This window comes from Rhipicephalus microplus, chromosome 3 (genome assembly GCF_043290135.1).
Source record: "Rhipicephalus microplus isolate Deutch F79 chromosome 3, USDA_Rmic, whole genome shotgun sequence".
NCBI classification, from domain to species: Eukaryota; Metazoa; Arthropoda; class Arachnida; order Ixodida; family Ixodidae; genus Rhipicephalus; species Rhipicephalus microplus.
In genome coordinates, this window is record NC_134702.1 from 115,500,847 (window position 1) to 115,528,681 (window position 27,835).

The 27,835-nt window shown below is 47.1% G+C and overlaps 2 protein-coding genes across 2 annotated transcripts in view; both read right to left on the reverse strand.

Moving 5' to 3' along the window:
- Nucleotides 1-1,507: 1,507 nt before the first annotated feature.
- LOC142803299 (endothelin-converting enzyme homolog) lies at nucleotides 1,508-4,293 on the reverse strand. Its single transcript, XM_075888430.1, has 2 exons — nucleotides 3,958-4,293; nucleotides 1,508-2,316 (listed from the first exon to the last, which is right to left on the reverse strand). Exons 1-2 carry the CDS (start codon nucleotides 4,099-4,101, stop codon nucleotides 1,978-1,980), a joined length of 483 nt encoding a protein of 160 aa, XP_075744545.1. The 5' UTR covers nucleotides 4,102-4,293; the 3' UTR covers nucleotides 1,508-1,977.
- A 461-nt stretch (nucleotides 4,294-4,754) lies between these two features.
- Nucleotides 4,755-27,835, reverse strand: part of LOC142803300 (neprilysin-2-like) — a 60,614-nt gene continuing 37,533 nt past the window's right edge. The window contains exons 7-10 of the mRNA XM_075888431.1: nucleotides 25,740-25,838; nucleotides 23,937-24,218; nucleotides 7,261-7,461; nucleotides 4,755-5,837 (exon numbers count right to left, since the gene is read on the reverse strand). Coding sequence (XP_075744546.1) covers nucleotides 5,539-5,837; nucleotides 7,261-7,461; nucleotides 23,937-24,218; nucleotides 25,740-25,838 — 881 coding nt within the window. The 3' untranslated portion in view covers nucleotides 4,755-5,538. The remainder of the gene's footprint in view (nucleotides 5,838-7,260; nucleotides 7,462-23,936; nucleotides 24,219-25,739; nucleotides 25,839-27,835) is intronic.

The following is a 27,835-nucleotide window of genomic DNA, read 5'->3' on the forward strand; positions in this document are numbered from 1 at the left end:
GTGTGCAGGCAACATTACCTTTGAATGCGCATGTCTGAAAGTTTTTTTTTAGTGTGAGACACAGCCCATACTATTGATATACTCCTGTGTGGGTTGCTCATAAACGCAGAAATAAGGTTGCGTGATGTACTTCGACACAAGTCTTGCGTGTCGCGTACAGGATAACGATTTATCGTTAAGAATTTGATGGCACGTAACTGCACCTTGAGCAAACTTTTGAGCTGGTTCAGGTGTTGTAAGATACTGAAATTTTATTGAAGAGCGCTAGTTGGATATGCTGTCCGGGTGAAATACAGGCTTGACATTTCCATCGAAGCTATTAGTACGGTGTCAAATCGTTTTGCCTTATAATTATTACCATCTTATTTCATTCACTCAAGGATAATGGGGAGAAACAGAAAAAAAGCAAAAAAGGTGCAATTTAACTCGTTCAGTTTTTTGGAACATTAACATACCAAACCACATATCTGCGCAAACTACTCAAAATAAACCGTTCACAGTGCATGTGAAACAGCACATAAGGACACACAATAAAGCAATGATAACATCTTTCCCAAGAAATGCTGCCTACAATAGTTGATATAGTCTGTTATATTTTTAATGCAGAATGCTTCAGGTATATTTGTGGATGTTTGATTAGAATTTCCCAACTGTATGGTGGTGTTAATACATTCCTTGCGTACCGCTGCTCATTGCAATGCAGCGCTAAAAGAGGGTCATGGTGGCCTTTTACCCTACATATACGCTCCATAACCTCGTGTTAAACACATCCCTCTACCCCATATACACTTGGCCACACGTCGTAGCAACATTATGCACTATTTTCGCGAAAAAATGTCTACGTTAAAAGCCCACCTGAACACACAAGTAGCACTGCACTGCTAGAAGTGCGCATGTACAGCATCTTTTATCAGCACAAATTCAGACACCGTAGTAAAACATAGAGGGAAGTAGTGGAAGCCTTCTGCCCTGAAAGCTAAAAAGAAATGTGCTCTAGCCAGCCTTCTGTAGCAATGCTTGAGAAATAAATGTGTTTCTTGTAATCATTGCTTAGAGCCATGCTGACTCGCAGTACCGCTTCAGTATTCTTGTATCGTAATTTGTACTGATCAATACTGAGCAGTTTAGCACGGATTTTCGAAAGCCACACTTCGCGTGCCCAAGGAGCAGTGCCGCAACACGGCGCACAGATGATGCGGCGCAGAAGAAGTGCAACTAGAGGGCTGGCACTTGACTGATGTGAGCTTACTCGCTAGTCGATTCGTTCGTGCGTTCATCTATCGGTCCGTCCGTTGCTCACGCTACGTATATCCTCGCCTAGCCGACCTAAGCCACGGCTAACATCTTGATGAGAAATTCGGTATAGGAGGCGACCTATAGTTAATACTAACTGGCACGTGCATATGCCCATATGCCCTTGGTGATAACTGAGCGTTGCGCAGAATCCTGCTTATAATGTTTGCCGCTGTTCGGCTTTTATTTGACGCCGATGGCACATAGACAATAACAGGCTTCTATGTTGGTTTTAATGCATAGTTATTATAAAACACAGAGCTTTCATATTCTGAGTTAACTTGGTCCCGTTCAGAGACTATACGGCTCCTCACATACATCTTCTTTGTGCTGCAGTAAAGTGTGGGATTGTGCAAGTCACGAGTAAGGCTTAACGGAAGCCTAACTAAACATCTGCTGAACAATACACAATTTTTTATTTGCCATTATTGCATTGCAAGAAACGCTCGTATTGCCAAGATATTCATCACGTGTACGTAGTCACCATAAAAATAGGTAGCTTACATGACATATACCAAAATAAGAAAAACAGAATCATACATTTGCGAAAAAGGTAAATAAAATAAACAGTAATCAGTAGCGTGGAGCTCCGATTTGCGTCGCTAATAGTGTTGTGGAGATCAGAAGTGTCAACGTTTCAAATAATTTCACAAAGCGGTGATGTCAAGCTGCCAAAAACTTTTGCTACCAGAAATCACACTTATGTGCTGGGTTCATGAGGGTCCCCTGAGAGCACTTGAACGAGGCCGCGAACTCAGGCATGTTCATGAGCGGCACAATGCACCGGAAACTCGCCGGCGCATACCGCTCTGCAACCATGCGTTGATCCTCACACAACTTGACGCAGTGGCTGATGAAAAATAGGCGCTCGGCTGTCATGTCCACGCCGGGCAGCTGCATCAAACGCTCGTCGGCTGGCAATGAATTGTAGGCCTTGTGCGCAACCCTGACGCCCACAAAGTCCGCCAATTGTTCCGAATCGATTACGTCGTCCAGTATATTTTGCCGGGCCATCAGCTTTTCCTGCAAATGATTTGAATCGGGTATATACCAGTGAAAACTTCGCCACCCCAGTTTTTTTTTCGGCGGCCAGCATCAAATCGTTGCTCCTTGGTGCCTTAAACGTACTCCAAGAGCGAACACACCACGACAACTCAGAATATTGTTAAAGAAGTATGAAATAACTGAAATAATTTGCTGCGTGTTTCGTTGGATAAGCTGTATTTAGAGAGTTAACAATGTTGTTTTCTAATAGAAATAAAGGCAGGGGAATGGTGCTGGGAAAGCACCCACAGACATGCATGATGCTATCGCTCAAGGAGATTGTCTGCTCCTTGAGCGATAGCATCATGGAGGCAAACATGGAGCATTAACAATAGTGCGAATAGCCTTTGTGTGTCATAGCTAAACCGACGACCAATGTGAATTGGCACTCTAGTCTTTTGAAGCTTACCACACTAGCACTCGCCAGTAACTGCAACATCAATAGGAACGAGGCACAATTTTTTTTCGTTTATGGAATTTATTCAAAATTCAGCCAGCTCAAAGGGCGGTATTGGGAGGTGCGTCATAGACAACACAAACACAGTAGCGTTCACACGTCTCTTCCAGTTGTACATATGCTTTGACGCTGTCACCTCTGTAATACGACGCTGACACCTCTCAACTGTGAATTCCCTCACGAGTCACTCTCTGATAAATCTCTGATAGCTATTTCATGGCATGCTGAAACATATCTTTATCGTTTTCTGTAATATATTATCATAAGCCAAAACTTTCGTTTAGCCCACAATGTTGTCGTGCATTTACATGATATGAGACATTTAATATTTACTCCATATATTTGAATCCAGCGCTATGCATATAGCCCAAGTACGGCTGCGTATGCTAGTACATAGCATTACGAGATCAATACGTTATATACAGCCATATATGTCTGCGTAGTTGCTATTTACGCAGGTGTATTCACTTACATTTTATATAAAAGAACCCTTACTATGATATTTGAACGAGGAAGATCAACAAGTCTGCGCTGCTCACGGATAAAAGAAAAATGCAGTGGTGGCATCGATATTGCTCAAAATTGAACCATGGCGGTGAATGGATATTTTCCCCGTTTACCCGTTATTTTTCCTGTTAACTTTCAGTGCATGTTTTAGCAGGTGGGTGAACATGCTTCAGTAGGAGTTGATGATGTGTCTGCTTTCGACCGCCATATAAAGATAGTTGTCTCTATTAATTAGGGAATGGATGCGCAGAAGTATGGTTCAGTTAGAAATTTTAAGTTTGTTTATTCAGTAAATATACAAGTAGCGATGCGTTTTGCGAGGTGACATTGATACGAAATTGCCGTGAACACTTAGTACATGAGTTACGCTGGAAGTGCCGTTGAAGAATCATGCACGTTAATTTGAATTAGGGAACTCACATTGTTTTCGAGTCCTCATCGAGAAGTTGCCTAAGTGAGATTGATGCCATTTTATGCATTATGTTGTATGATATTTGTAGGCGCCGTCTTAATACGCAGGACTATTATGCGATGCTTACAGAAAGAAAGCTGGTCACTGTAATACTTCCAAGAATTCGTTTTATAAAAATACGTACTGATGCGAAAGTGACACATCGGCGTGGAGTATAGTATTTCGAAAGTAGACATGTACTTACTACCGATTTATATGATCGCCGCACGCATATCGTCCTGTTGGTGAACGCCACCGCGAATTCCTCCGTACCCCAGGGATCAAAGGCACCATTTTCGTCATAATAGGAGCCGTCAGCGTCGTAGCCGTGCATTATTTCATGCGCCATTATCTGACAATGAAAAATTAAATGAAGATCAATGCAATAAAGTGACAGCTATGTAGTGAACGATAAAGTGTGATGAAAACAGCATATTTTCAAAAGTCCTAAATGAAAACTATGCCTCCGAAGTGTGTGCACTGGGAAAGGGGGAATGCCTCGTAGATGGCTGCGGTCCCTATAGGCTGCTAAGGAGGCAGCGTAAATTGTGGCCCATACGTAGACATAGTAGGCGGGGGGGGGATGGGATGTACCACCACTTTTCCCCCGATGAGCAACCCTGCATAAGCTTGTGTAAGCGACCATAATTCAAAGTGGTTTGCAGTCATTTCTGGAAATATACTGGGCTGCTGAAGCGAATAAATGTAATGAAATATGTATCGCGATGCGTATTAAGTGTCTTCCGGAATGGTGGCGTTTGCACTCGGCCTCTTCATTAGCAAACAACCAGTGCTGCCTATATGTTTAAGCACAGAAAGTCGTATAATAAAAATATCTGTTAGGGGAAGTAAACGTAAGCCGCAGTAACCCCCCCCACCCCCACCCGCCCGCCCCGCCGCGGTGGTCTTGTGGCTAAGGTATTCGGCTGCTGACCCGCAGGTCACGGGATGGAATACCGGCTGCGGCGGCTGCATTTTCGATGGAGGTGGAAATGTTGAAAGCCCGTGTGCTCAGATTTGGGCGCACGTTTAAGAACCTCAGGGGGTCTAAATATCCGGAGCCCTTCACTACAGCGTCTCTCATAATCACATCGTGGTTTTGGTACGTCAAACCTCACATATCAATAAATTAGTATCCCCCCCCCCTCTCCTCCAAGTCCTTTTTTTTTGCGGAGTTCGATACGAAAGGTTCAGTCCAAAATTAAGACAGCATCGCACGGCGTTCACAGAAGAAAATTAGGAGATGAGATCCTTCAGACAACAGCTTTCCATTCGTCGCCAGCTTTGCGGATACGCGCTCGTAAAGTAAAAAGTTTTTGACCCCACTCTTCGGTTTTGGTTGTAGTAAAAACTGGCGTTGCTCCATCTCCGCACATTAGATTATGACGGGACGGGTCCGACTGCGTAAAGTTATTTTATCCCAGACTAAGATTACGGGTGGAGGGCGGCTGCCAAGCTATCTTATGAACTCTCTAGGACACAAACATTTCCTGGTGCTGTGCCTTTCGCGCTGCTTTATTTTCTGAGATGCCGTATTTACTACCTGCAGTTTTATTTCACCCTACATTGCCTGGCCCATAGAATTCTTGGCGAATACATGCGATTCTAGCAGCGACGTTAGGTGTTTCAAAGCAACGTAAGTCATGCGAATAATCCTGATTGTGTCGAAAACCACTTTTTGCGTGTACGTGCAGTTATTACAATACTATTGAGAACTATGCCCACAACCCTGGCACATCCCTTGATCTGCACAATGAGCTTGAATCAAGTAAGAACGGGTCACTCGCTATGCTAGTGTGCTTGAGAAGTCACATTTAGACACACAATCATTTAGCATGTTTGCTTTCCTTACCGACCCCGATCCACCGTAGTTGAGAGCAAGTGGACCATCCGCGAAAAAGAATGGCTGATGTAGAATCGCCGTCGGCAGAAGAGCGACGTTGGCATGCCTATAGTACGCGGCGTTAACCTCCGCGGCGTCGTACTGCCACGCGGTCTGGTCAGCCCATGTTTGATGTCGTGATAGGGCCAGGGCCTCCCGCCAGGACGTGAAGAAGCGGTCCTCCGTCACGTCGGGGAGTGGAGCTGTGCCAAGGAGGAAGTGTGGGTATGGTGATCCAATGAAATCGATAATCGTTAACGTCTAAATGCACTGCGTGACACAATTACTGAATTGTGCAGAAAACCTGGAGGAGACGATAGGAGGCAGTTTGTAGACGACCAGCTGTAACATTTTCTGTGCGTAAGGTAAAACCTGTTCATTTAGAGTCATTTTTAAGGGCTCCGTTTTAGGGAGAATTGGAAAATTATCCGATACACTCAAACACCTACAGGGCAGCCCACTGTTAAAAGGAGACACCGTAGTGCCTGGAATTGCGCATGCGTAAAACTTGCTCCTCACGCGCATTCTGCTACGCTGTCTCTCCTTTTCTTCAGCATGGCATACAGTTATGTATACTGTCACGTAGAGACGCACGCGAAGGTACCGTACGATGCAGGCACAAGAAAGCAAGATAATTTGTTCACAGCGAACTTGTGCTCCCTCCACCAAAAGCAAACACACTCCAATGGTTTCGCCGCAAGCCTGCCAGTTGTGGTGAGCGATCATCTGAGGAAAAGTGAACCCCAGTCGCAGGCTGCAGGCTGCTCGTTGTCTCAGGAGAGTCACGTGATACCGGTCACACCCCGCCCAACGTCTATCGCAGAATTTGATGAGACGCGCACTTCATAATTTATTTCGGCTACCCCGAGCAAGCATAAAAAAGGCAAGGGAAAGCTATAATTGCTATCGCCTGATAAACCGCTTAACGACATGCACGTGACAATACTAATGCTTTATAATGGCCCCAACAACTTTTCATACAAAAAGTGGCGCGCGCTTTCTGCATCCCAAATTTTCTGCACGTGTATTAAAAGTAACAAACAATTATGTACATTGTGACAAGATATGCGCATGTCAAGGAGTTTCGTCCCTTGAAAGATATGTCTGTTCATTGATATTGTAGGTAGCATGTTACCATTATTTCCCACAGCTATGCAAATAGGGCTTATCCTCGACATGTTTTCCAAGTCACTTTATGAAGTTCGGCATTCGGGCGAAAACAACGAATGAAAAACTCCATACATATGCGACAATGACAAAAATGCAGCATATGGAACGTTGATCTCATAACAATTGTAGGTATTCGAGTTGAAAAAAATTCATCTTGTCACTTCCCACATGAAACTGAGTTAGCCTGCTTTTGTTCCTAATCTATTCGTTTGAGCAGGACGCAAAGTTCCAGTTATAGGCCGAACTTATGCGCTCTTGTAGCTGTAGTGACAAATTATTCGTGGAAGCGCTGCATGGGTGCTGTATTTTTTGCATGCAGATAACGGCACTACAAATAGAAACGCCAAAAACGTCCATCAATACACACGAAGGTGAAAACATGAGCGCTTTGGTTTGTCTTGTTTCCGTTCCTTTATAACAAATAACCCGCCGTGTGTAGTTAAAAAATTATCTGACCGTAAAGCTCCTCCACGAAGGCGGCGTCGCAACGTCGGCCACTCGGGTTGCCCACATGGTACTTCATATGGTCCAGCTTGCGAAGCGCGGCTTCGCGCGCCGTGCCTCTGAGCCACGTCGATGACGCCAAGGCAGATCGGAAGCTGGCTACAATTGCGGCCATCATTGCTTCAGCATCGCGTATCATCTGCATAGTGACCGCTGCAAATAAAAAAATAAACACAAGTGAATTGTGACAACGGTAATATTGTCTTAGCATGTTCTCAGTACTTCTCAGGCTACCGTTAGTTTCCTTAGTCGAGCCATATGGTAAACAATATGTTGCCGCAATATTGAGCAAGTTGCTTCAATATTGTGTCAACATTACTTCTTAGCTGGGATACGGCAAATTTTTATCGTAGGCAACGATCTAATACGCAGATATCTTCTCTCCGTGTGTGCAATTATTTTAGCCTGTGTATACTACAGTTGTATGCTCTGCGAGAAAATTGCAGAATGTATACGGCCATCACTGCTTCTGCCTCACGCGTTATCTACAGTGTGACAAAGCCCACCAGAATCAAACATGTGCGCATCACAATATGGGTGAAGTTTTCAACAGTAACGCTACATATGCGAGCCGTAGTGACTTCGGTGTGAAAAGTTGTGTACAAAAGTATAACAACCATGCTCAAATGGTGACTGAAAACTGTGAAAGCCCGATCTTTCACTGCTGGTACAAGAAAATGAAGAAGGCAAATTACGAGCGCCAAACACCAAATGAAATTCATAGACAGACGTGAACAGTAATTGAGAAAAGCTATAATAAACTTTCGGAAATAACGCCGTGAGAAACATCGTAGCCACAGCTTTCAGTTTGGCCAAAGCATCTGGAGTGCTTCAGTGGTAAGTACTACGAGAGAACAAAAGAGGAAATCTACAGTGGTCGCAAGAATACCATGAAGCCATCGGAGCACTACGCGAACAGATGCGTGTTGATGGACCTACGAAAAGTCAGAATGGTCGACTTCTATGCCAGTTTCTCCATGGAGTTCAGACATCCGTGTCACGTCTCCACCTCTCTGTGGCTTACTTCGCTCCTCTCTACACTGAGAAACATTACAGAAACAAAATAGCACACAATGACCCACTTTCGCTGTTTCGAAGCCTTGAAGGACCTATTGCAAACTTCAATTTTTGAACAAGCCAGCCACGATTTTCAGTTCCCTTTAAGATTCAAACGGCAGACTACTATTACATATGAAGCTTACGCTACAATCTTCACTACCCTAATCTGTACTACCAGCTTCTTTGCTACTTTTATATCTACACCACTTCCATCTTGGCAACTACATGTAAAAACTACACCGCTATCCATGAATGTAACAAAAGTGCATGCTCCATGTACCTGTTTCACGAGAGAACTGCGAAATATATTTGAAACCTATTCATTAAAACCTCCCAGTACAAGCATTCGCAAGACAGAAAAATAAATAAGTGTCAGGAGTACCTACACTCTTTGTGATATTTAATGTCAGCTCTACACGTGCCCACTGGTGTTATGTTGTTCTTCTCGGCCGCAATTGTGATGCCCCACCAAAATCTTTTCAGTTGGGTCACACCGGCGACTAGCCCCACTGACGCGACCATCCGCGACTAACAACGAAAAAGCGACTCATGTTCACACCGGCCGAAGCTGCAACGAGCAACCAGAAGTCGCAAAGCCGGAGAGTCACGTCCAAGTCTCGTTATCAGCGAGAACTCTGGAGACCAGCGGCGATCAGCTGATCATCGCCGGTCGAGTGAGCGGAGCGAACTGAGCGTGCCACGTTTATTGTTTTTGACCGGTCTCGTGCAGCGTTCCCAGCAGCGTCATCGAGTTCAATTTGAGCAAAGAACAAGAGAATGTCATTCCGCTGATGCGCTATGCCATGTAAGGTCTCTAGCTAAAGCAATTTGTTTCGTTTAGGAACAATAAGGCCATGGTGTCAGCGCAGGCAGCGCAGGAACATATAAGAAAAAAGTCAGAGCTTTGCAGCAAAGGGGAAGCAATGAACGCGATAGCAATGATTTGAAAGGTCAAGCGCCGAATGGAAAGCAGATCCAAACGTTCCCCCTCGTTTCTCGCGCTCACATTGCGCACGAAACAAACTCGCAGGTACGAATACATGCGAATATGTGTCCTATTTGTAACTTCGCCGAGTCTGAAAACAGCGCGCTTTTCGTGAATGAAGACTTCAATCATTGCAGTGACCTTTGTGCCCCCTGTAAATACAGCAGAATTGTTCCACGTAAAGACCAAGGCAAGCCAAGGCATACGTACTCACCTCCTCGCCACCACGAGAAAAGGGCGTGCAAGGGAGCGTCGTTCCCCTACAGTATAAGCCGCGCAAAATACACGTAAGGGATTAGAGCTGGCGCCGCTGCTCGATGTGGCGACGTGCGCTCATGGCGCCATTTTTCTGCTAATGTCGAAAACACGGCAGCGGGATGTGGTAGATAAAAATAGCTTGCAGTTTAAGCAGTGAAGAACGTGCACGTTCTTCGGGAGGGGGGGGGGGGGGATCAATCAGTGGTTAACGTATCGCTTTGACGACGCAGAGGTCCCACGTTGATATCGCGTGCCGGAGTTCTTTTACCTTGATTTTGTCTTTCTTGAGTTTTCATTTATATAGATACGTATTCATATACTGTGCTTGATATCAATGCCGACGTCGACGCCAACGTCGACGCTGACGCCGGCGGCAAAATCCCGCCAAGAGTATCCATGTAATTGCTATCGTAATAAAGAAGTTGGCAGAAGCCACGTACAGTGGGAATCGATGATATGCGAAGCACAAATGAGGAATGTCGATATTTCAGCTCAATGTTACGAGGTGGAGGTAGATGATGTCGTACATGACGTCCGTGTAATGATTATCATGTTTGAATGTGTCGTTTAACTTCGACATCTATTCACGTCACATGATAGCAAATTTAGTATATGTGGAGCTAGCAAAACGGCCGCCAGCACGATATGATCGTGGTATGTTGTCATTATCTTACATGACACGCTTGTCAGGATTATAATGTTTGTATCAATCATATAGTTCGAGCTCCAACGACGTCACGTAGCCCCATATTTGGTATATGTGGAGCTAGCAAAATGGCCGTCAGTGCATCACGAAGGGCCCAATATACTCCAATATAGCGTTCACATTCGTGCATGCTGCGCACTGCGATGCAACTTTAGCAAGTTGCGAGCACTCTATAATAGTCTTATGCCAAGCGCGACCAGCGTCCGTCGGCGCAGCTCGACGGCAACCGGCGCAAAATGCGACAAGCTGCATTTCGCAACGATGCGTTACCCAGACAACACTACATCTCCCTCTTTTCCTGACGGAGGGCCGCCAGACGCGCTGAAACGCGCATGCGTCAAAGAAACGCAGCACGGCACGTGCCTGCGAGTATTTGGCAGGACGGGCGCCTGGCATGGAAACGCCGGCGTGACGCGACGTAATGAACGCCGGTGAACATGCACACCCCGTCACGCCAGATAACCATGAGATGCCAGACAGGCATCTCATGGTTATCATGTTTGCACCAGTCACACACCTTTGTCATTCATTCACGTCCCGTAATACCAAATTTGGTATAAGTGAAGCTAGCGAAACGGCCGTGAGCGCATCATGGGCATAGGTTGTAGCCATGTTGTTACATGTCACGCACCTCATGATTATGTTCGCACCAGTCACATACCTTCGCCATTTATTCACGTCCCGTAATACCGAATTGGGTATATGTGAAGCAAGCGAAATGGCCGCCAGCGCATCATAAGCGTCGCATATATTTATGTTGTTACATGACATGCATCTCATGATTATCACGTTTGCACCAGTCACATACCTTCGTCATCCATTCACCTACTGTAATACCAAATTTGGTATATGTGACGCTAGCGAAACAACTGCGAATGCATCAGGAGCGTGACATGTACTCATGTTGTTACACGACCCGCATGTCATGAGTTTCATGTAAGGGTCTGTCGCTTGTGTTCGCAATGCAATCATGTCATACCATACCAATTTTGCAACGTGTCATGTTAACGAAACCAGCGCAAGAGCTGCGGGTCCATGAAATGTAAAACATTCATGGCACACATGTCACAGTTTTCATGTCAGGACTAGTCAAATATGTTCTTCATACAGTCAAGTTATGTCATACGAAGTTTGGTATCAATACTATTTTCGATAGGGCCTGGACAGCTAGAAGTCGTAGATAGATAGATAGATAGATAGATAGATAGATAGATAGATAGATAGATAGATAGATAGATAGATAGATAGATAGATAGATAGATAGATAGATAGATAGATAGATAGATAGATAGATAGATAGATAGATAGATAGATAGATAGATAGATACGCTCAAAGTCGCCGAAGTTCGCTAAATAACGCTTCGCATTTAAAAGCCGGTGGTGGTTGTGACTATCCCTTTTCGCGAGAGTCGGCCGGCCATGCAAGCCGCCTGCCTCCCGAGTTGCGCTCACACTACGAGGAGTGTTTCCGGGGGAGAGAAATAGAGAAATAACGTTCATTTGCACCCGTCTAGAATGACGGGGGAGAAGGCTTCGGCCTCTGCCCCCAATCATCCCCCTGGCCATCGGCCGGAATCCCTTGGGACTCGGCGGTGGTCAGGGCGAGACCGATGACTTGACGCTGTTCTTCGGCGTCACGGCTGTGTAATAAGGCCTCCCAGGATTCTACGTTTCTACTTGAGTCATTGTAGGATGGGCAGATCCATACCATGTGGCCTAAACCCGCAGTGCTATTGCAGTGCGCACATATGGAGTTGAACACTTCCGGGTGCCATTTACTGTACAGGTGAGGGTTTGGAAACACCCCGGTTTGCTATTTTCGCCACATAATTTCCTCCTTTTTGCTCAGCTGTTTAGCTGCCTCTGGATAAATCCTACGGTGGAATTTATAGTGTGTGGTGATTTCCTTAAACGTTCGTAGTTCGTCCCTTGTGGAGAGGGACTGCTCGCGCGAAGGCGGCGGGTCAGCGTCGATCGACCGGAAAGTCAGCCCTCGGGCGATCGCGTGCGTAGTCTCATTAACCTTCAGACCTTCATTCCCCTTCAGACTATTTCCGGGAGTGTCGTATTTTGAAACACTCCTTGAATTGAACTTGACTTACCACCGCCTCCAATGCAGCACAAAAGCGTCTCGAACGCGCTGTCTTTAGGTGGTGCCAAGACATGCAGCACAAATGCGTTGCAAACTCACTGCATTGAAGGTAATAGCAGGTAAATTCAAGAGAAAAAAAATTGCCCGCAGCTTCCCTCGGGGGAACACTGAGGAGGATGCGGAGCATATAATTGGTTAACGGGGTGTTAAAGTGCGACTTACTTGGGTCGATGGCTAAATTGGTTAACGTGGTTGTGAAATGGGGTGTTAAATTGCGACTTACTTGGGTCGATGGCTAAATTGGTTAACGTGGTTGTAGGAGGGGGTGTTAAATGAGTGAACACGTACACACGTATGCGAAAGGGCGGCGCTGGTCGAAGGGACGTCGATCATTGTGTTTGTGGATTCGTTGGCATTCATTTCACCGCGACTTTGGACGTCGACGCGCCGTACAAACCAACCGACGAGCGGCAACTGAGCGAGCGAGCGCCGACCTTGAGTATATATACAGCGCGACGGCGCATGAACTGTCAGCTGTTGAATGTTCTCGAAGCGCGACGGCGCATGCGCGTCCACTGGAGAATCAGGAGAATTGTAGAATGTTCTCGATGGGGAGAAGCGCGCGCGGCACAGATGGTGGGTGACGGTGCATGCGCGCGTCAGCTGTCGAATGTTCGAGAAGGGGGAGAAGCGCAACGGCGCATGCGCGCGCGTCAGCTGCCGATGTTCTCGAAGCGTGATGGCGCATGCGCGCTTCATTATACACCTAGCGAATATTCGTGAAGAGGAGAAGCGCACGCGGTGTGTAGAGGAGGAAGGGTGCACAGATGGTGGAAGGAGGAGGAGGAAGCTTGCGGACGGCGCCGCACTACAAGCCTCGAGTATTAGATGCTCCGCATCTAAAACGGTTCTGAATACGCGGGGAAATAGTGAACATTCTGTTTATTATAAGAAAATGTGACACTTTGCTTGAGCTGCTGCATCCCGCCATTTCCAGGCCAAAAACTCCTTGATGACCATGATGATGACACCAACCCTAAGGAATGCGCTCGTTTCTATCTGGTGGCAAGGGGCCCACGCGAAAAATGATAAAAGTTAACACTGAGCATGGATACAAACAAACACTGGCGTTACTTCTGGGCATCGCTCATTGATTCTAGTCTCTTTGCGACGGCAGTCGCGCGACTAAAACTTCGATCAGGAAGCGACTAGTCAAAGCAGTTGCTTTGCGAACGTTTGCGACCATTCGCAACTGTATGCGACCAGTCGCAATGGTCGCGCGACCACTGCTACTGGTCGGTGTGAACCAACCATCAGACCGTTAAGGGTTTTCGTGTATGTCAGAGCTGATCATTTTAGTTCATTCTCATGGTGGGAACTGTAAATGTATCTTTTTTTTAACAGCGAATGTATTTAAGCCTGGTGTTAGTTGTGTGGAATCGAGAAGAAAATTGCCCTCACCTCCCCGAAGGTAACCGTGAGGAAATGCGAATGCATCATGTAGCGTTCATAACGACGTTTCGCACGTGAGAACCTAGCGTCATAAGAATTATTCTTTTTTTTTCTTATACTGTGCAGCCAGTAGCGCCGCTTGCCGCACGTGGCGTTTTTCTGTCTCGAGAAACGCGGTAGGCGTTTGCAGCTCTAGTATCTAGCGTGCACAGTTTAAAAAAAACGCTACACAAACGCTGGCGGCACACACGCTACAAACGCGTTTTAATGCATTAAGGTGGCAGAGAGTCACGTTCAAGTCAAGGTGGGTGGTGAAAACATTTAATAACCATCAAATGGTTACAGAGAGGTGATTGGGTTGGGGCCTTCTTGGCCTCCTACCCTCACAGCACTAGGTGGAACCCCTATTCCGGGGCTCCATTGGCAAGCAACGCCGCCCGCGCACGTTGAACCAGAGCCTCTTGGGCCTTCAGGTCTTGACAGCCGAGCAGGGCCGCCTCCCAGTCCTCTTTCGTGGGATTGGGGTTGGGGGGGATAGATGGATTAGACTGGCACGCCCAGACGATGTGAAAGGTGTCAGCCACCTCACCACAGAACTGGCACGCGCCATCAAAGGATGAATTGAAATGTTTTAGCACCGCCGGGCACAGTACGGTATTGGTAAACAGTTTTAAAAGGAGGCGCTCGTCAGCGCGATGCAGTCCCTTACAAGGGTCTGGATAGCGCCGGTGCTCCTCCTTGTAGTAATTGGTAATATCTTTGAATGAAAGGGCCGAATTGTCTGATTGCGAGTAGGCTTCCAAAGACAGGGAGATAGCCCGGGAAGAGAGTGCGCGGGCGGCCTGATCGGCCTGTTCGTTACCCCTGAGTCCTTGGTGACCGGGTGCCCAAACCAGATTTCGCGGAGTTGGATTAACGTATCGGCAGCTAGGTTCCAGTATGCGCTGAGCAAGCGGTGAAGCCCACCCTAGCTGATAGTTCCGACAGGCCCCTCGTGAGTCGGTGATGATATGTTTAGAAGAGGGATAGGTGAGAGCCAGAGCGATGGCAACCTCCTCCGCGTGTGTTGCGCTGTAGGCTTTGAAAGTGAGCCCATTTACGGTGTTTGCGTTGTGTATGACTGCGGCAGTATACCACCCCCCATGGTGCGGGCCGGCAACGTCCACGTAGCACACGTGTTCCTCTTGACCAAAGTGTCGCTGCAACGCTTCCGCGCGCGCCTGGCGGCGACCACTGTGGTTTTCTTTGGACATGTTGCGGGGAAGGGGTCGGACCCGGAGGGCGCGTCTCCAAGGTTCCGGCACTCTCACCCTTTCCTCAATATAGTAATCGTGTTTGATGTGTATTCGGTCCAAGAGGCGGCGACCGGAATGGGTCTGTGAAAGGCGCATGTATTGGTTAACGAGGTGGGCTTCTCGAAGTTCCCGGTAGGTATTCACCAAGCCTAGGGCCAGAAGTCTCTGGTTGGACGTGGTGATAGGGAGGTCGAGAGCCCGCTTGATAACTTTACGGTGGATGACCTCGAGTTGATCATCCTCGTGTTTGCGTAGGTGCAAGTAGGGAGTCGAGTAGAGTATTCTACTCGTTACGAAAGCATGGGCAAGCTGCATTGCATCCCTGCTTCGTAATCCGCCCCGCTTGTTGGAGACCCGGCGGACCATACGGCCCACCTGGTCTCCCACCGTGCGAAGTTTGGCTATTGTGGTGTCGGCCTTGCGTTTGTGGTGTATGAAGAGGCCAAGGACGCGGATCTCCTTGGCCTCACGTATCGGTCCCGAGGGAAGACTGATATGGAGCTGAGTTGTGTCCTGAGGGGAGGGACGTACGTGCACAAATTCTGACTTAGCCGGGGCACACTGGAGTCCGCAGTAGGTTGCGTAGTCGTCGACTACAGTCGCTGCTGCTTGCAGGCATGACTCCATGTGACCCAGGTTACCTTGCGTGGCCCAGATCGTGATATCATCCGCGTAAAGAGCGTGATGTATCCCTGGTAAAGAAGCCAATTTGGGGGGAAGATGAAGCATGACTATATTAAATAGGAGGGGGGAGAGGACCGCGCCTTGAGGAGTTCCCCTCGAGCCGATGACGTAAGGCCCATGTTCCTCATCTTGTATGCGTATGTAGGAATGAATGAATGAAACCATGTTTATTCCACTTTGTTCGCGCCGAAGGCGCTGCGGTGGACAGTCAGGGCACTATAGCAGGGGGGGGGGGGGGTAGAGCTGCCTCCGTTTTATTACCGGACGTCATGGAGGCAGCTAAGTGGGGGCCGCTTGAATGGCTTGAATCTTGTGGCTGTCGCGGAGCCGGTCGCCAACCGGTGGCGCGGCCGGGTCCTGGAGGAACATGATGAGTGCTCGCCAGAACTCGATGGCGCGATCAGGGGGCGAAGGCTCCGGGCAGGCCCATGTCCGGAGAGAAGAAGGCCAGGGTCCCCGTTTTATGGTGGCCAGGGCACGGAGCCTAGGCGGGTTGTACACAGGGCACTCCCAGCACAAATGGTTGAGATCAGCCCGGCAGTTGCACGTGGAGCAGAGACCTGTCACGGGTGGTGGCGTGTCACCCCTGTGGAAACGGTTCAGCAAGAAAGGGGTAAGGAGTGTTCCTGCCTGAATTCTCCGAAGCAGGACAGACTCTCTCCGTGTGAATACCTTCGAAGGAAGCAATGGTATCGAGAGTGGATTACCCACTGCTGTGAGGTAGGCGGCGCGACGTTGTTTGGTAATGTGCTTATCTGCTATCGGATCTGCTAGCTCGGGTGGGGTAGCCAGAAAAGTGGAAGGAGTATCGGAAGCTCTGGCTAGCGCGGTGAGGAGATGAGCGCGCGCTAATCTGTGAGCCTTCTCGTTTCCGGGGATACCGCAATGCCCGGGGACCCAGTGGATGGTAACGTCATGACCACATTCGCGGAGCAGGCGCGTCTGGTGTCGGATCTTCTGGAGTACAGGATCTGTGTAAAGAACATTAGCGCATGCCCGATGGGCAGCCTGGGAATCAGTGTACACACGATGGTGAACAGGGTCAGTTTGAGGTGACATTTCGAGGGCCCACTCCAAATAATCTAAGATGCCCACTAGCTCTGCTCGAGTGCTATACATCGCATCTGCTGAAGCATGATAACGTCGGCTCTGCTTTCTGTTTGTCTGGTCGTACCACGCAGTGGCATAACAAGTGTTACTGGTACCGTCTGCAGGAAGTGCAGCGTCAGTGTATACGACGCGTTCAGTCATGGGGAGTGAACTCGTGGCCCTAGCATGTCTCTTGGCGTAGTTAAGGCGCCGTGCTCGCTGATTAGGGTCCATATTCAACGGAAGTGGCTTGCCGTCGGTGAGTACCGTGATTTCCCAAGGCGGCGTTTTGTTAGGCAGCATGGGCAGTGTGTTGATGTCATACCCGAGAAGCATAAGCGTGTATCGCCCGGCATTTGTTGCGCGAAGCCTCGTTTCCTGTGTGTGGATGTGCATGTCGATGAGCTCGGTCAGATTATTGAGCTTGCTGCAGCTCTTGAGCGCATCCAGGCGTGTGTACCTTGGTAGTCCGGTAACCATGCGTTTGGCCTCGTTAAGCAGCCGGTCGAGTTTGATTATCTGCGTACGGTTGATGCGTATGTAGGCTCGACGGTCTGTAAGAAACTGTCTAACATAATTGAATGTTTTATAACCACAGTTGGTCTGACTGAGGTGGTGAAGGATTACCTCATGCTTTACGTTGTCGAATGCCCCTTTAAGATCCAAGGCCAGGACTACCTTGTCATTGTGGGGGCATTCAACAGGATCTAATATGTCATGGTGGAGCTGTAGAAGTATATCCTGGGCTGACTTCTGAGGGCGGAATCCAAACATGGTGTCCGCAAAAGTGTGGTGTGTTTCTAGAAACTCGGAGAGTCTGTCGCGCACCATCGTTTCCATCAGCTTGCCGACACAAGACGTGAGGGAGATGGGGCGAAGGTTCTCCACGTCAATAGGTTTACCTGCCTTCGGGATGAAGGTCACGAGAGCTGATTTCCATTCAAGAGGGAGAGGAGTTTCTCCGTCCCAAATGCTATTGATGTATATGAGGAGCGTGGCGTAGGCTGCGTCGTGAAGATTGGCCAACAGTTTGACCGTAACCTGGTCACGTCCTGGTGCAGTGCCACGCTTCATCTTGCGTAAGGCCGCCTGGAGGTCGTGGAGCTGGAACGGGGTGTCCAACTGCGTGTTCTTTTTGCCTGCGTAGGAGTATGCGGCCGTCCAGGGGTCCTTGGTGGTGCACAGGTATCGGTCCCTGAGCGTGTTTGCCAGCTGTGTTGTCGTTCCTGTAAAGTTGTGCATGACCTTATGTAAGTGACGTTGAGTTTCCGTGCGTGTTTGTGCTGGATCGATGAGAGCGCGAAACAGGCGCCACGTGTTGCGACCAGACATCTGGCGTGCAGCCGTGTTGCACCTGTCCACCCAGTTAGTGTCGGCTAGCTGAGCAGCATAATCCGCAGCTTGCTCCGTGAGTTCTAGGATGCGTTTCTTGAGGCGTCTGTTATGTTTCTGTTTTTTCCATCGTTTGGTGAGGCTGCAGCGGGCCTGCCAAAGATGGAGGAGGTGGTTGTCCACGTCCGTTTGTGTTTCCGTGAGCTGTATCAGCTGTTCGTGTTGTTTCAGTGTAGACGTCAGTGATTTAGACCAGGTGTCGTATCCCGACTGGAGAGGGTCTACAATAGGTAGAGTGGTGCGGAAAGTTGTCCAGTCTGGGATACGAGCTTGTGTAAGTGGGCGTTTTAAGGGACGCATGTACACAGTTGTGTTTAATACACAATGATCACTACCGAGAGTGTCCTGTGTGTTCAGCCAGTCGGCATGGCGTATGTTGCGTGTAATTGTGAGGTCCGGGCAAGTATCTCGTTGAACAGAGTTGCCTACACGTGTTGGGCTGGCGGGATCAGTGTGGAGGGTGAGTCCAAGTGTAGAAAGAAGTTCCGCAAGCTTCCTTCCACGCGTGTCCTCTCGTGGGTAACCCCATAACCTGCTTGGGGCATTGAAGTCGCCGACGATCAGGAGGGGGTCCCGTCCTGCCACCTGCATAGCTTGTGTGAAAATTTCGCTGAACGTGACGTTCTTAAGCTTTGGGGGACAGTAAATGTTTAAAATATGAACAGGTGGGTCAGATCGCCTTATAGGCAGCACCGACACCATTGTGTATGGGAAAGGCGGTGTTGTGGGGAGTGTGACTTCCTGGGCGGTATATTGCTTGTGAACAAGTATACATGTCTCCGGGTTGTGTTTAAATGTAGTGTAATTTGTGAGTTTGACGTCCGAGCCGGGTTCCTGAAGGGCAACCACGGCAACGAGGAACTCAAAGGTCTCAAGATAGAGGCGGAAATGAGCCCGCTTCTTGTGGTTCTTGAGACCTCTGCAGTTCCACTGTGTTAGTAACAACGGCTGAGTTGCTCCAAGTCAAGGAGGTAGGGGCAATGGTTGCTGAGGACGCGCGTGCACGCAGCCTTATGGGAGAGGGTGGTGGAAAGATTTCGATCGACGCCTGCATATCCCAACTACTGCCGGTGTAATACGCGCACTTTTATTCGCAATCAGGGCGATCCGGATCAGTTTTTAGGGGCGAAGCTCCTTATAGCGGCACCCGTTGTCACACATGTCCCGTTTATTAGGGAGGCAATCGCCGGGCTAATTCCAAGGGTCGAAGTATCGGCCCCCCGAACCGCACCACGAAAGCGTGGACAATTTAGAAGTGGTCCTTTTTGGCGCGCCAGCAGACGCCGGTTGTGGTCCAAAGAACAAGTCAGAGCCGAGAGTTGATAAACAAACAAAATTATATTCTCATTAACGGCAGATCAAAAACAATACACACGTATGCACACTCCACAATAGTTACATACAATACGTCACCAATAAAACAACGTACTACACAGTACAATCAACCACACTTGAAACAACGGACTCAGACAACAATACGCACTACAATGCAGTCGCATGCATTGAACAACCAAGACACTTAAAGACTAAAGAGATATAAAACCTATTCAGTCCAAAGTCCTTGGAACAAAAGTCTGAATGATACTTTTCCGAGAATCACTCACTCAAAGTCCAGCGTTGTTGTCGTTCCGCGCCCTCGAAGTTTCTCTTCCAGGAAACCTCGCCGAAGTTTCTCTTCCAGGAAACCTCCCGTCTTCAATAGGCCACTCTCCAAGCTTCAAACTTCTTTACCCGAACACGTCGGCTTCACACACGCAGCTGTTGCCACGCGTCCTCGCTCGATAGCGGTGGACACACGCTCTTGCCTGTAGCTCGAGCCTTCACACCTCAGGTGGAAATCCTCTTCATCTACTGCTTCGTCCCTACGGACAAACCTTCGCCGACTACACGGCGGGATCCCTACGCACTCTGGCGCTAAATTCCGTCTTCTCCTGATCTCTCATCTCGGCTGCTCGGTTAAATACCTTGCGCGCGACATTCCAGACGGTTCTCGTCATTTCGTGGGCGCGATACGCCGCGAAGGTTGGGGAGAGGCGCGAGACTGTACGGGGGCCGTCCCCGACAGATGACTCACCCCGGCATACCCGCCCCTTTCCTTCTGCAAATTTCTAGCGCTTGCCCGGCCGCCGCTGTGGGGTGAGGAGGTTCATCGGCGAAGCCACGCTTCCGAGAGGAGAAGCTTCGCGCGCCCGGGGAGCCTTGGATGCTTGTTTTCTTTTTTCTTTTTTTTTTGTTGACCTCGGCGCGTCTCTCTGGGCGCGTTATCTCAAGAATTTGGCGGCGCGCCCGCTTTTAGCGCTCGTTCTGTGACACCCGTTCGTCCCGCGTCCCGTCGTAGTATGTAACCAGTCTTACGCTTGGACCTGCAAACATTTTGACCTCCAAGGTGGTGCCGGTGAGAGATTCCTTCTGTGCGTTGTTGAACAACAAAAAATAGTGCTCAATGTACATGCAAATAGCTGATAATGGGGTATGAGAGACCGGAGCATTCGGCTTTTAGTTGACGTGCACGCTGCGACCCCCATTTGCAGCCATTGCATGTACATTGCGCACTATCTGAAGGGAAAGGGTTGCTACGTTATACCCGCTGGGTGTAACCACCCTAGTTTTAGAAAGGTTTAGCGAGCGTTGAGTAGCAGTGCCATGAATACAATGAACTAGTATGTACCATGAATGAACTCGACGTAGTTAAAGGTGGGAAGTAGGTACGAAGTGCAAGCCGTAAGAAAGTAAAAGCCGAATTCTCCTGTCTCTCACTTCCCATGCAGCCATTGGCATGTACATTGAGCTCTATCTGCCAGGAAAAGGTTGCTACGTTATACTTGCTGGGCGTAACCTCCTTCGTTTTAGAAAGGTTTAGCGAGTGTTGGGCTGCAGTGCCAAGAATACAGTGAACTAGAATATAACATGACCTCGAGGTGGTTAAAGGTGGGAAGTAGACCCGAAGCGCAAGCTGTCAGAAAGTGTGCGTGTGCCACCTCTCGTTTAGTCCTTGGAATGTCCGCTGGATGGCGGTGTTTCTATATGGGGAATATATGATGAAAAGATGCGAGATGGTGGTACTTGGAGTTTTGAATAGACGGACGAACGGACACACAGACAGATGCATGGATGGACGCATGAACGGACGCAGGGGCGGATGCATGGATGAACGCAGGAACGGACGCACGCATGGACGGGCGGATGGACGCATGGACGGTCGCACAGATGGAAGGAAGCAAGAACGAATGGGCGGACGAATGCTTCGCCCCACTCTCCATCATTCACTCCGTGGATATGCTGCCACTTTTGTTCTTCATCGCGATAATTTTTATGACCGCTGCTACATGGCCTAAGCTAATTCGTAATGAGCTTGGCTCAGTAAGTTATTGGGTCAGAATAAATGCACGAAGTGGCACCTGCATGCCGTAAAACATGTCACTGACAAAACTCGGTGCAGAATTTTTCTATAGAGTCATTTATTAGCAATGATATTTGTGCGAGAACCGCTCGAACGGCAAAATGTTAGTGAGTAGCAATAAAAGTAATTTTATAAATTCATTATTCGATAAAGGATTCCTCGCACTTACCCCTATTACCGTGTGATATTCTTAGCCTTCGCGTTTATTTCTGATGGCTCCCGCACGTAGCCGTCCAGTCGCAGCAAAGCGTCAATCTTGTATGCGCCTGAGTTTCACTTTTGCTTCCTCAAGTCTTTCAGTCGCTCCTGCCACTGGTCGATTAGCGTAAAGCTCTCTTCATTTGACCGCGAAGTGCGTGTACGTTGCGACGTAGTCGAAAAACTTGCAACACTGATAATCATTTGGCTTCGAGGTGCTCCAACAGCTCCGACAGTGCGAGAGTTGATCTAAGCACGGAAGGCAACGGTCGTCTGCTTCTCATCTGTTTCTCTCGTAACTACTTGCAATTGATACGAATCTTAAAATTTCAGATATTGTTCCTATTCAACAAGTTTAGAATTCACTTTTCATGAACATCTAGCTGTTTTTAAGTCTTCTTGTTGAACTCTGCTCGATTGCCTTGTTTATTGTGCTTTCAACAAGCTCCGCCAGGAGATGCAAACGACAGCGAATTTGCTATCTCTCATGCAAAGCGCGATAGTCTTCATCCCGATTACGCCTAATCATGATTAAAAGTGACCATGTAGTGATACGTATTCCAGATCGTGGTTAATCTGGATGGACACTCATCGCGATTAAAAGCGCCCGTATGACACCGCCATAAGAAATGCCTTTGCAATAAAGAGCGCGTGTAACAATAAGCGGGCATGTGCCAAGCTGATCGTGCGACGGCATACTCATGCACAGTATATAATTCATAGCTTGGGGACCGCAAAAGAGGTGAGGGCGAGATAGACTGATCTGAAGGACAGGAAGAATGGAACGAGGGCGTGATGGAGATGAGCATGGTCTACTCTTTCATGTCATGGTTTAGAAAATGGATATGAATTAGGAGCAAGTAGGAGTAAGGACTAGTGATGGGCAGGTTAGGGCAGGATATTGAGGACAAAATAAAGAAATATTGAATAAATAAAGAGAATAAAAAAGAGTCCAATCTGCGTTAGGCAGGTGTTGATGTCTGCTTCCCAAGCCATATTGGGGAAATAGCCTAGCTTAGCGTAGAGAGAGACAAAGGGGTTTAGAGAGAAAAAAGGGATTTAGAGAAAAAAAAGTAAGAATTAGAGAAAGAAAAAAAAGGCATGTAGAGAGAAAAAGAAAGATTTGGAGATCGGTAACAACGAAAAAGCGATTCGCAGAGAAAAAAATTATCACAAGAGACAGAAAAAAAAATAAACAGGTGAAAACACAAAAAACTGAGAGGAGAAAAAAATAAAGGATTGAGAAAGAAGTGATCATAAAAGTAGGCGGAGAAAAACGTCGCTAAGCTCTGCATTTCTTCCGGAGGGGTCATAACTATGGCCGAGCTGCCCAAATTATTTTTGCATGTGAGTAAAAGGCAGTTTTGAGTCGATCGCTCTTTTCTTCATTTGTATTGTCAAAATAGAGAAATTGTTTAGCCATACTTCACTCCAGCGGCTTTACTGGTGTACTGAACATCGTACGAGAGTAAGCTAAATTTTGTTTGCAAAACGCGACGTCGGTGCTACAGAAGCTGTGTTGTAATGAGGTTTCAGTGCGAGTGCTATACTTGAGTGCTTGTGAAATGTTGGTGCGCCACAAAGATGGGTAAATGGCTTCTTCGACAAACCCTGTTTTGTGACGTTAACCTTAATAGGCATGAAAAATTCCGTTCGCACATTTCGAACCAGTGGTGCATTTGGTTTCCTTCTATAGACCTTTTCACTCAAGGCGTGCTGCCATAGTCCTCTCTGGGCGGTTGTCACCGCTCGTGACCCTCCAAGAAATGCACAGCCGAGGCTGTGAAGTTGGCTTTCGTACTCTCATGCAACAGCCCAGAAAAGAGGAAATCCTCCTCTCCGTAAAAAAAGGCCCGTAGTAGCACGTTTATTTTTGAACGTCTGTTTTTTTTTTATTTTTCAAGTAGCATGTTCCTTTGGACATTGTCACTAATTCTCGGTGCGTTCGATCAATAAACGTTAAAGTTTGCCATAGTGCCCGCAATAAAATGATGTATTAAGAACACATGCATGCTTACTCATCCTGAGGTACGGGCTAATGACCGCCATCTTCATAACCATGAGAACGCGAGCGATGCACAAATGGTTCACGTTCTGGTCGGCTGTGGACTCCGGCTTCGTGTACCTCGCCAGCTGCCGCAACAGGCTCCAGGCGATCAGGTGGCAAAGTCCATCGTTTCCCACAGCTTTGTACTTGAGCAGCTTTACGAGAACTTTTAGGACGTGTTCCTGGTACGCAATCGTGCTGTTGCCTTTGTAGACGAGGTTGGTGTATGTCATGAACATCGTGGACCATTTATCTGGTGATTGGAAAATTACACAGACGCCATGCGCTTGAAGCTTGCAAAACTTGCAGGTGTTGTACAACTAACAATTCTTACAGACTCGCTTTGCAGTGGTTTGAAAGTCAACTTTTTACGTTGCCATAATGAGTGTGCAACTGTGAGTACAAATATATTTTCGCACTATGAAATTATTCATTTGTTTTGAGTCACATGTTCGTTCCACCACACCTATAAATCTCTTCACCCTCAGCATGACCATTGGACACTTGCTCAAGAGGTTTGTTTTGTTTGGCAATGTCTACAGAAACACCGACAGTATACTTAATAGTTTTTGTTTTCAGAATTTTCTCTCACGAGAATGGCTTAATTTAGCATCAACCTTCAGCGTAAAGTTTTCGACAAGATTGAGGTTTTTATTTTCTTTGCTAGGGCAAGAATACAGAGGTAAATATTGTTTTCTTTTCATACACATAATTTTTTTCATGCACATGCACCTATCTCTAATATACTGAGATCAAATATATTTCAGTCCGCATCCTCTTTTGTTCTCTTGGTGGAAAAACGCGATGGCATTACATCGCCACCATAGTTCTACCAGTCGCAGTCATAGCTATATGTCTTTTTACAATGACATTCTAATTAACGGAGTGCAACGATCACGGATACAGTTTCAGAAGTCGATTATGTGAACCTCTGTGTTTTGACAATCGCGAGAAGATAGATTGTCCAGAGTCGACAATTCGATAAACGGACTTGTGAACTGCAATAGCGAGGAACAATGAGAGATGATGAATGAATCTGCACAAAGAGGGTGGCTGTGTTGGGCATGTTCTATTAGGAGGTGTTAGAATGATCTTTTCTCTCAATGGCTTCTGCCAAAACGTTTTGTATTTTGGGGGAAGGGGTGGATAGTGACCTAAACAATAAACACGAGTCAGAAACCTCCAGACAAGGTTTCAGTATCTAATTTATAATTATTCAAGCTTCATGTAAAGTTCAAGCAATTGTGGAAGTAAAAGTTTTTTATGTAAGTCCTCAGCTTCTAATGGTTGGTATATGCTAAAAACAAATAGCGGCAAGGCTGTACGCCGTACTAAAATACACTCTGGCAAAAACTATACGCACTCAGTTAGGCTACAGTCATGGGCCGGACACGTAGCGAGGATAAACGCTGGTCATTAAGGAGAACTGACCGGATGCCCAGAGAAGGCAAACGCACGAAGGGGATACAGAATGTTGGGTGGGCTGATCAGATGGAAAATTTTGCAGGTATAACGTGGCAGCAAAAAGCTCACGACTGGGGTGATTGGCCGATCATGGGAGAGGCCTTTCACCTTCAGTGGGCGTAGTTAGGCTAATGATGATGATGATGACGACGACGATGAAATATTTAAATATTGTATGTAAACAATGTATAGAACGATTGTATACAATGAACTTATGCGCCTAGCTTATTCCTAGTGCATGTCCAACTATATCAGTGTAAAACGAATTTAAGTGGCAAACACAAAAAGAAAGGATGAATGGCCAACACACTTGATGTCACATAGGGCTTGGTCAGTTCTCCCATACTTTCTATGGTTCCGTACTGGAAGGTGTCTTCTTCTGGAGTCGTTCTCTTGATGATTCTTTGCACTGAAACACAAAATATAAATACATTTCCACTGCAAGAATGGCAGATAGTGAGAGACGCAGATAGTGAGAGGGGGAAGCAGACTTTAGTTTTTAATGTATTGGTGCCCCGTAGGAAACAACGCATTTGAAAGCGGGCTTTTTCAAAATAGGACAGCTCTTCTTGGGATTCATTACTGAAATTTCGGCCCGTCTGTGTGTCACATGGTTCAGCCACCCGGCGGAATTTTTCAAACTGGTTCAACGCTCAGTCATCGTGATCTGGTGCCTGCGTTCATACTTTCAAACATTGTCGACGAAAAAGCAGGCATAACGTATATTCAAGGCGCACAGTGAATACGTAAATACTAGTTAGTTTGTTTCCTTACTAGAAAACGCATAGATACGTAATTATAAATATTCTGATGTTTGGACGGGCCTCAAGTATTCTCACCCATACGCTAACTTCGTCCGCTGCGGCCGGGATGGTTCCCGCGACCTGCAGGTCAGCAGCCGAGTGTTTTAGCCGCTAGAACACTGCGGCGGGTCTCCATCAGCCAGCCAGTGTGGCGAGTTTTTCATTGAACATTTCACTGCACACATAGTTGTTTTCTTGCACAAACCACTGGTAATCTTGACACACTAAGATAAAGTTTAAGCCTAATAAAAAATGCCAATTTGGCCACAACCAGCGCGTGAGTGTTCCACTCAGAGCTAACAGTGGTGGTCTTTTATTACCCACCGCCTTACGCGTGCACTGGTGTGGTAACCCCGGGAGAAGTCTGTTCGATATATTTAAAACCTTTAACAAAGTGCACGAAAGGAGATGTAGTTACACAGTGATACGAATAACATTACGATATTTTCGGAGAAGTTTCGCTACGTATGAGTTTTGTAGGCATCGGACACGAGACACCGAAGCACGGCATCCGAAGAAGACACTCATCTGTCATCAGACCTAGCCCTAAATTAGCTATTTTGTTAAAAGATTTTATTACATAGTACACATCAACCAAGACTAAGGGACAGCTGACATTCCGGTAGCTAATGGAACAATTGTAGTTGCAGTAGTGATGGCACCAAATGAGGGGCGAGGAATTCTAATCTAAATAAACACTGTTGTTAAGGCCGTAGAGCACCATTACGGGCTATACTAAAAAAAATGGACGCAGATTACGTCTTCTGCTTCCTCGAAGAAAGTATTGTAAGGCCTATGGAAACACGCTGTTGAGGCTCCTGTAAGAAGCACATAATTGGAACTGCTTTTTACAACTCATACAAAAGCACGGTGCCGCAGCTACGTTACCAGGTTGGGAAGCAAAAAAAAAAGAACTCTCGACGGTATGTACCGTTACGTACTCGACGAAAGCCTATTACAATCGTAATTCTTGTGTTTGAGTTGACGTCTGTGTCTCATTGACCCAAAATAATGATTACAAATGAATACCAGGAATTACGCATGATGATTTGATGCTCAGGGCGATTTTAATACGTCGGTTATACCAAGAATGACTATACAGATTGGTCTATCGCACAGATGTAGGCCGATAACTGCGTGATCAGATTTGCTTGTCATGTCTAGCAAGCTATTTACTTTACGCCTTTTCAACAGCTCCCTTTATTCTTCTTCATATGACGTTGCCCTGACAATAAACAAGAAACAAACAAATATATCGTCCAATCTATTTCTCATACTTGAAATGTAGGCCCGTGTGGACGTCGAAAAACCCCAGGTAGTCGAAATTTGTGGAGCCCTCCACTACGACGTCTCTCATAATCATATCGCGATTTTGGGACGTTGAACCAACACAAATCAATCAATCATCAATAGTACTCCCGCTTACGGTGCACCACCATGAATGCGGGTCGAACAAAAAAGAACACTGTATTAGGTGTGTGGTCATGGCAGAAACTTTGAAGGGTTCCTTGATTAGATATTTAGGCATGAATTTTTAAACGAGCTAAGCGATTAAAACATGGAGTGGCTTCTAAACTATACATTTCTTTATAACACCCAGACC

Excerpts from the sequence above, each read along its gene's own strand:
- LOC142803299 (XM_075888430.1), bottom strand. The coding sequence starts at position 4,101 with ATGGCGCATGAAATAATGCACGGCTACGACGCTGACGGCTCCTATTAT. Across the intron at positions 2,317-3,957 it reads GGCGATCATATAAATCGGTA|GAAAAGCTGATGGCCCGGCA; the intron begins GTAAGTACATGT and ends AATCATTTGCAG.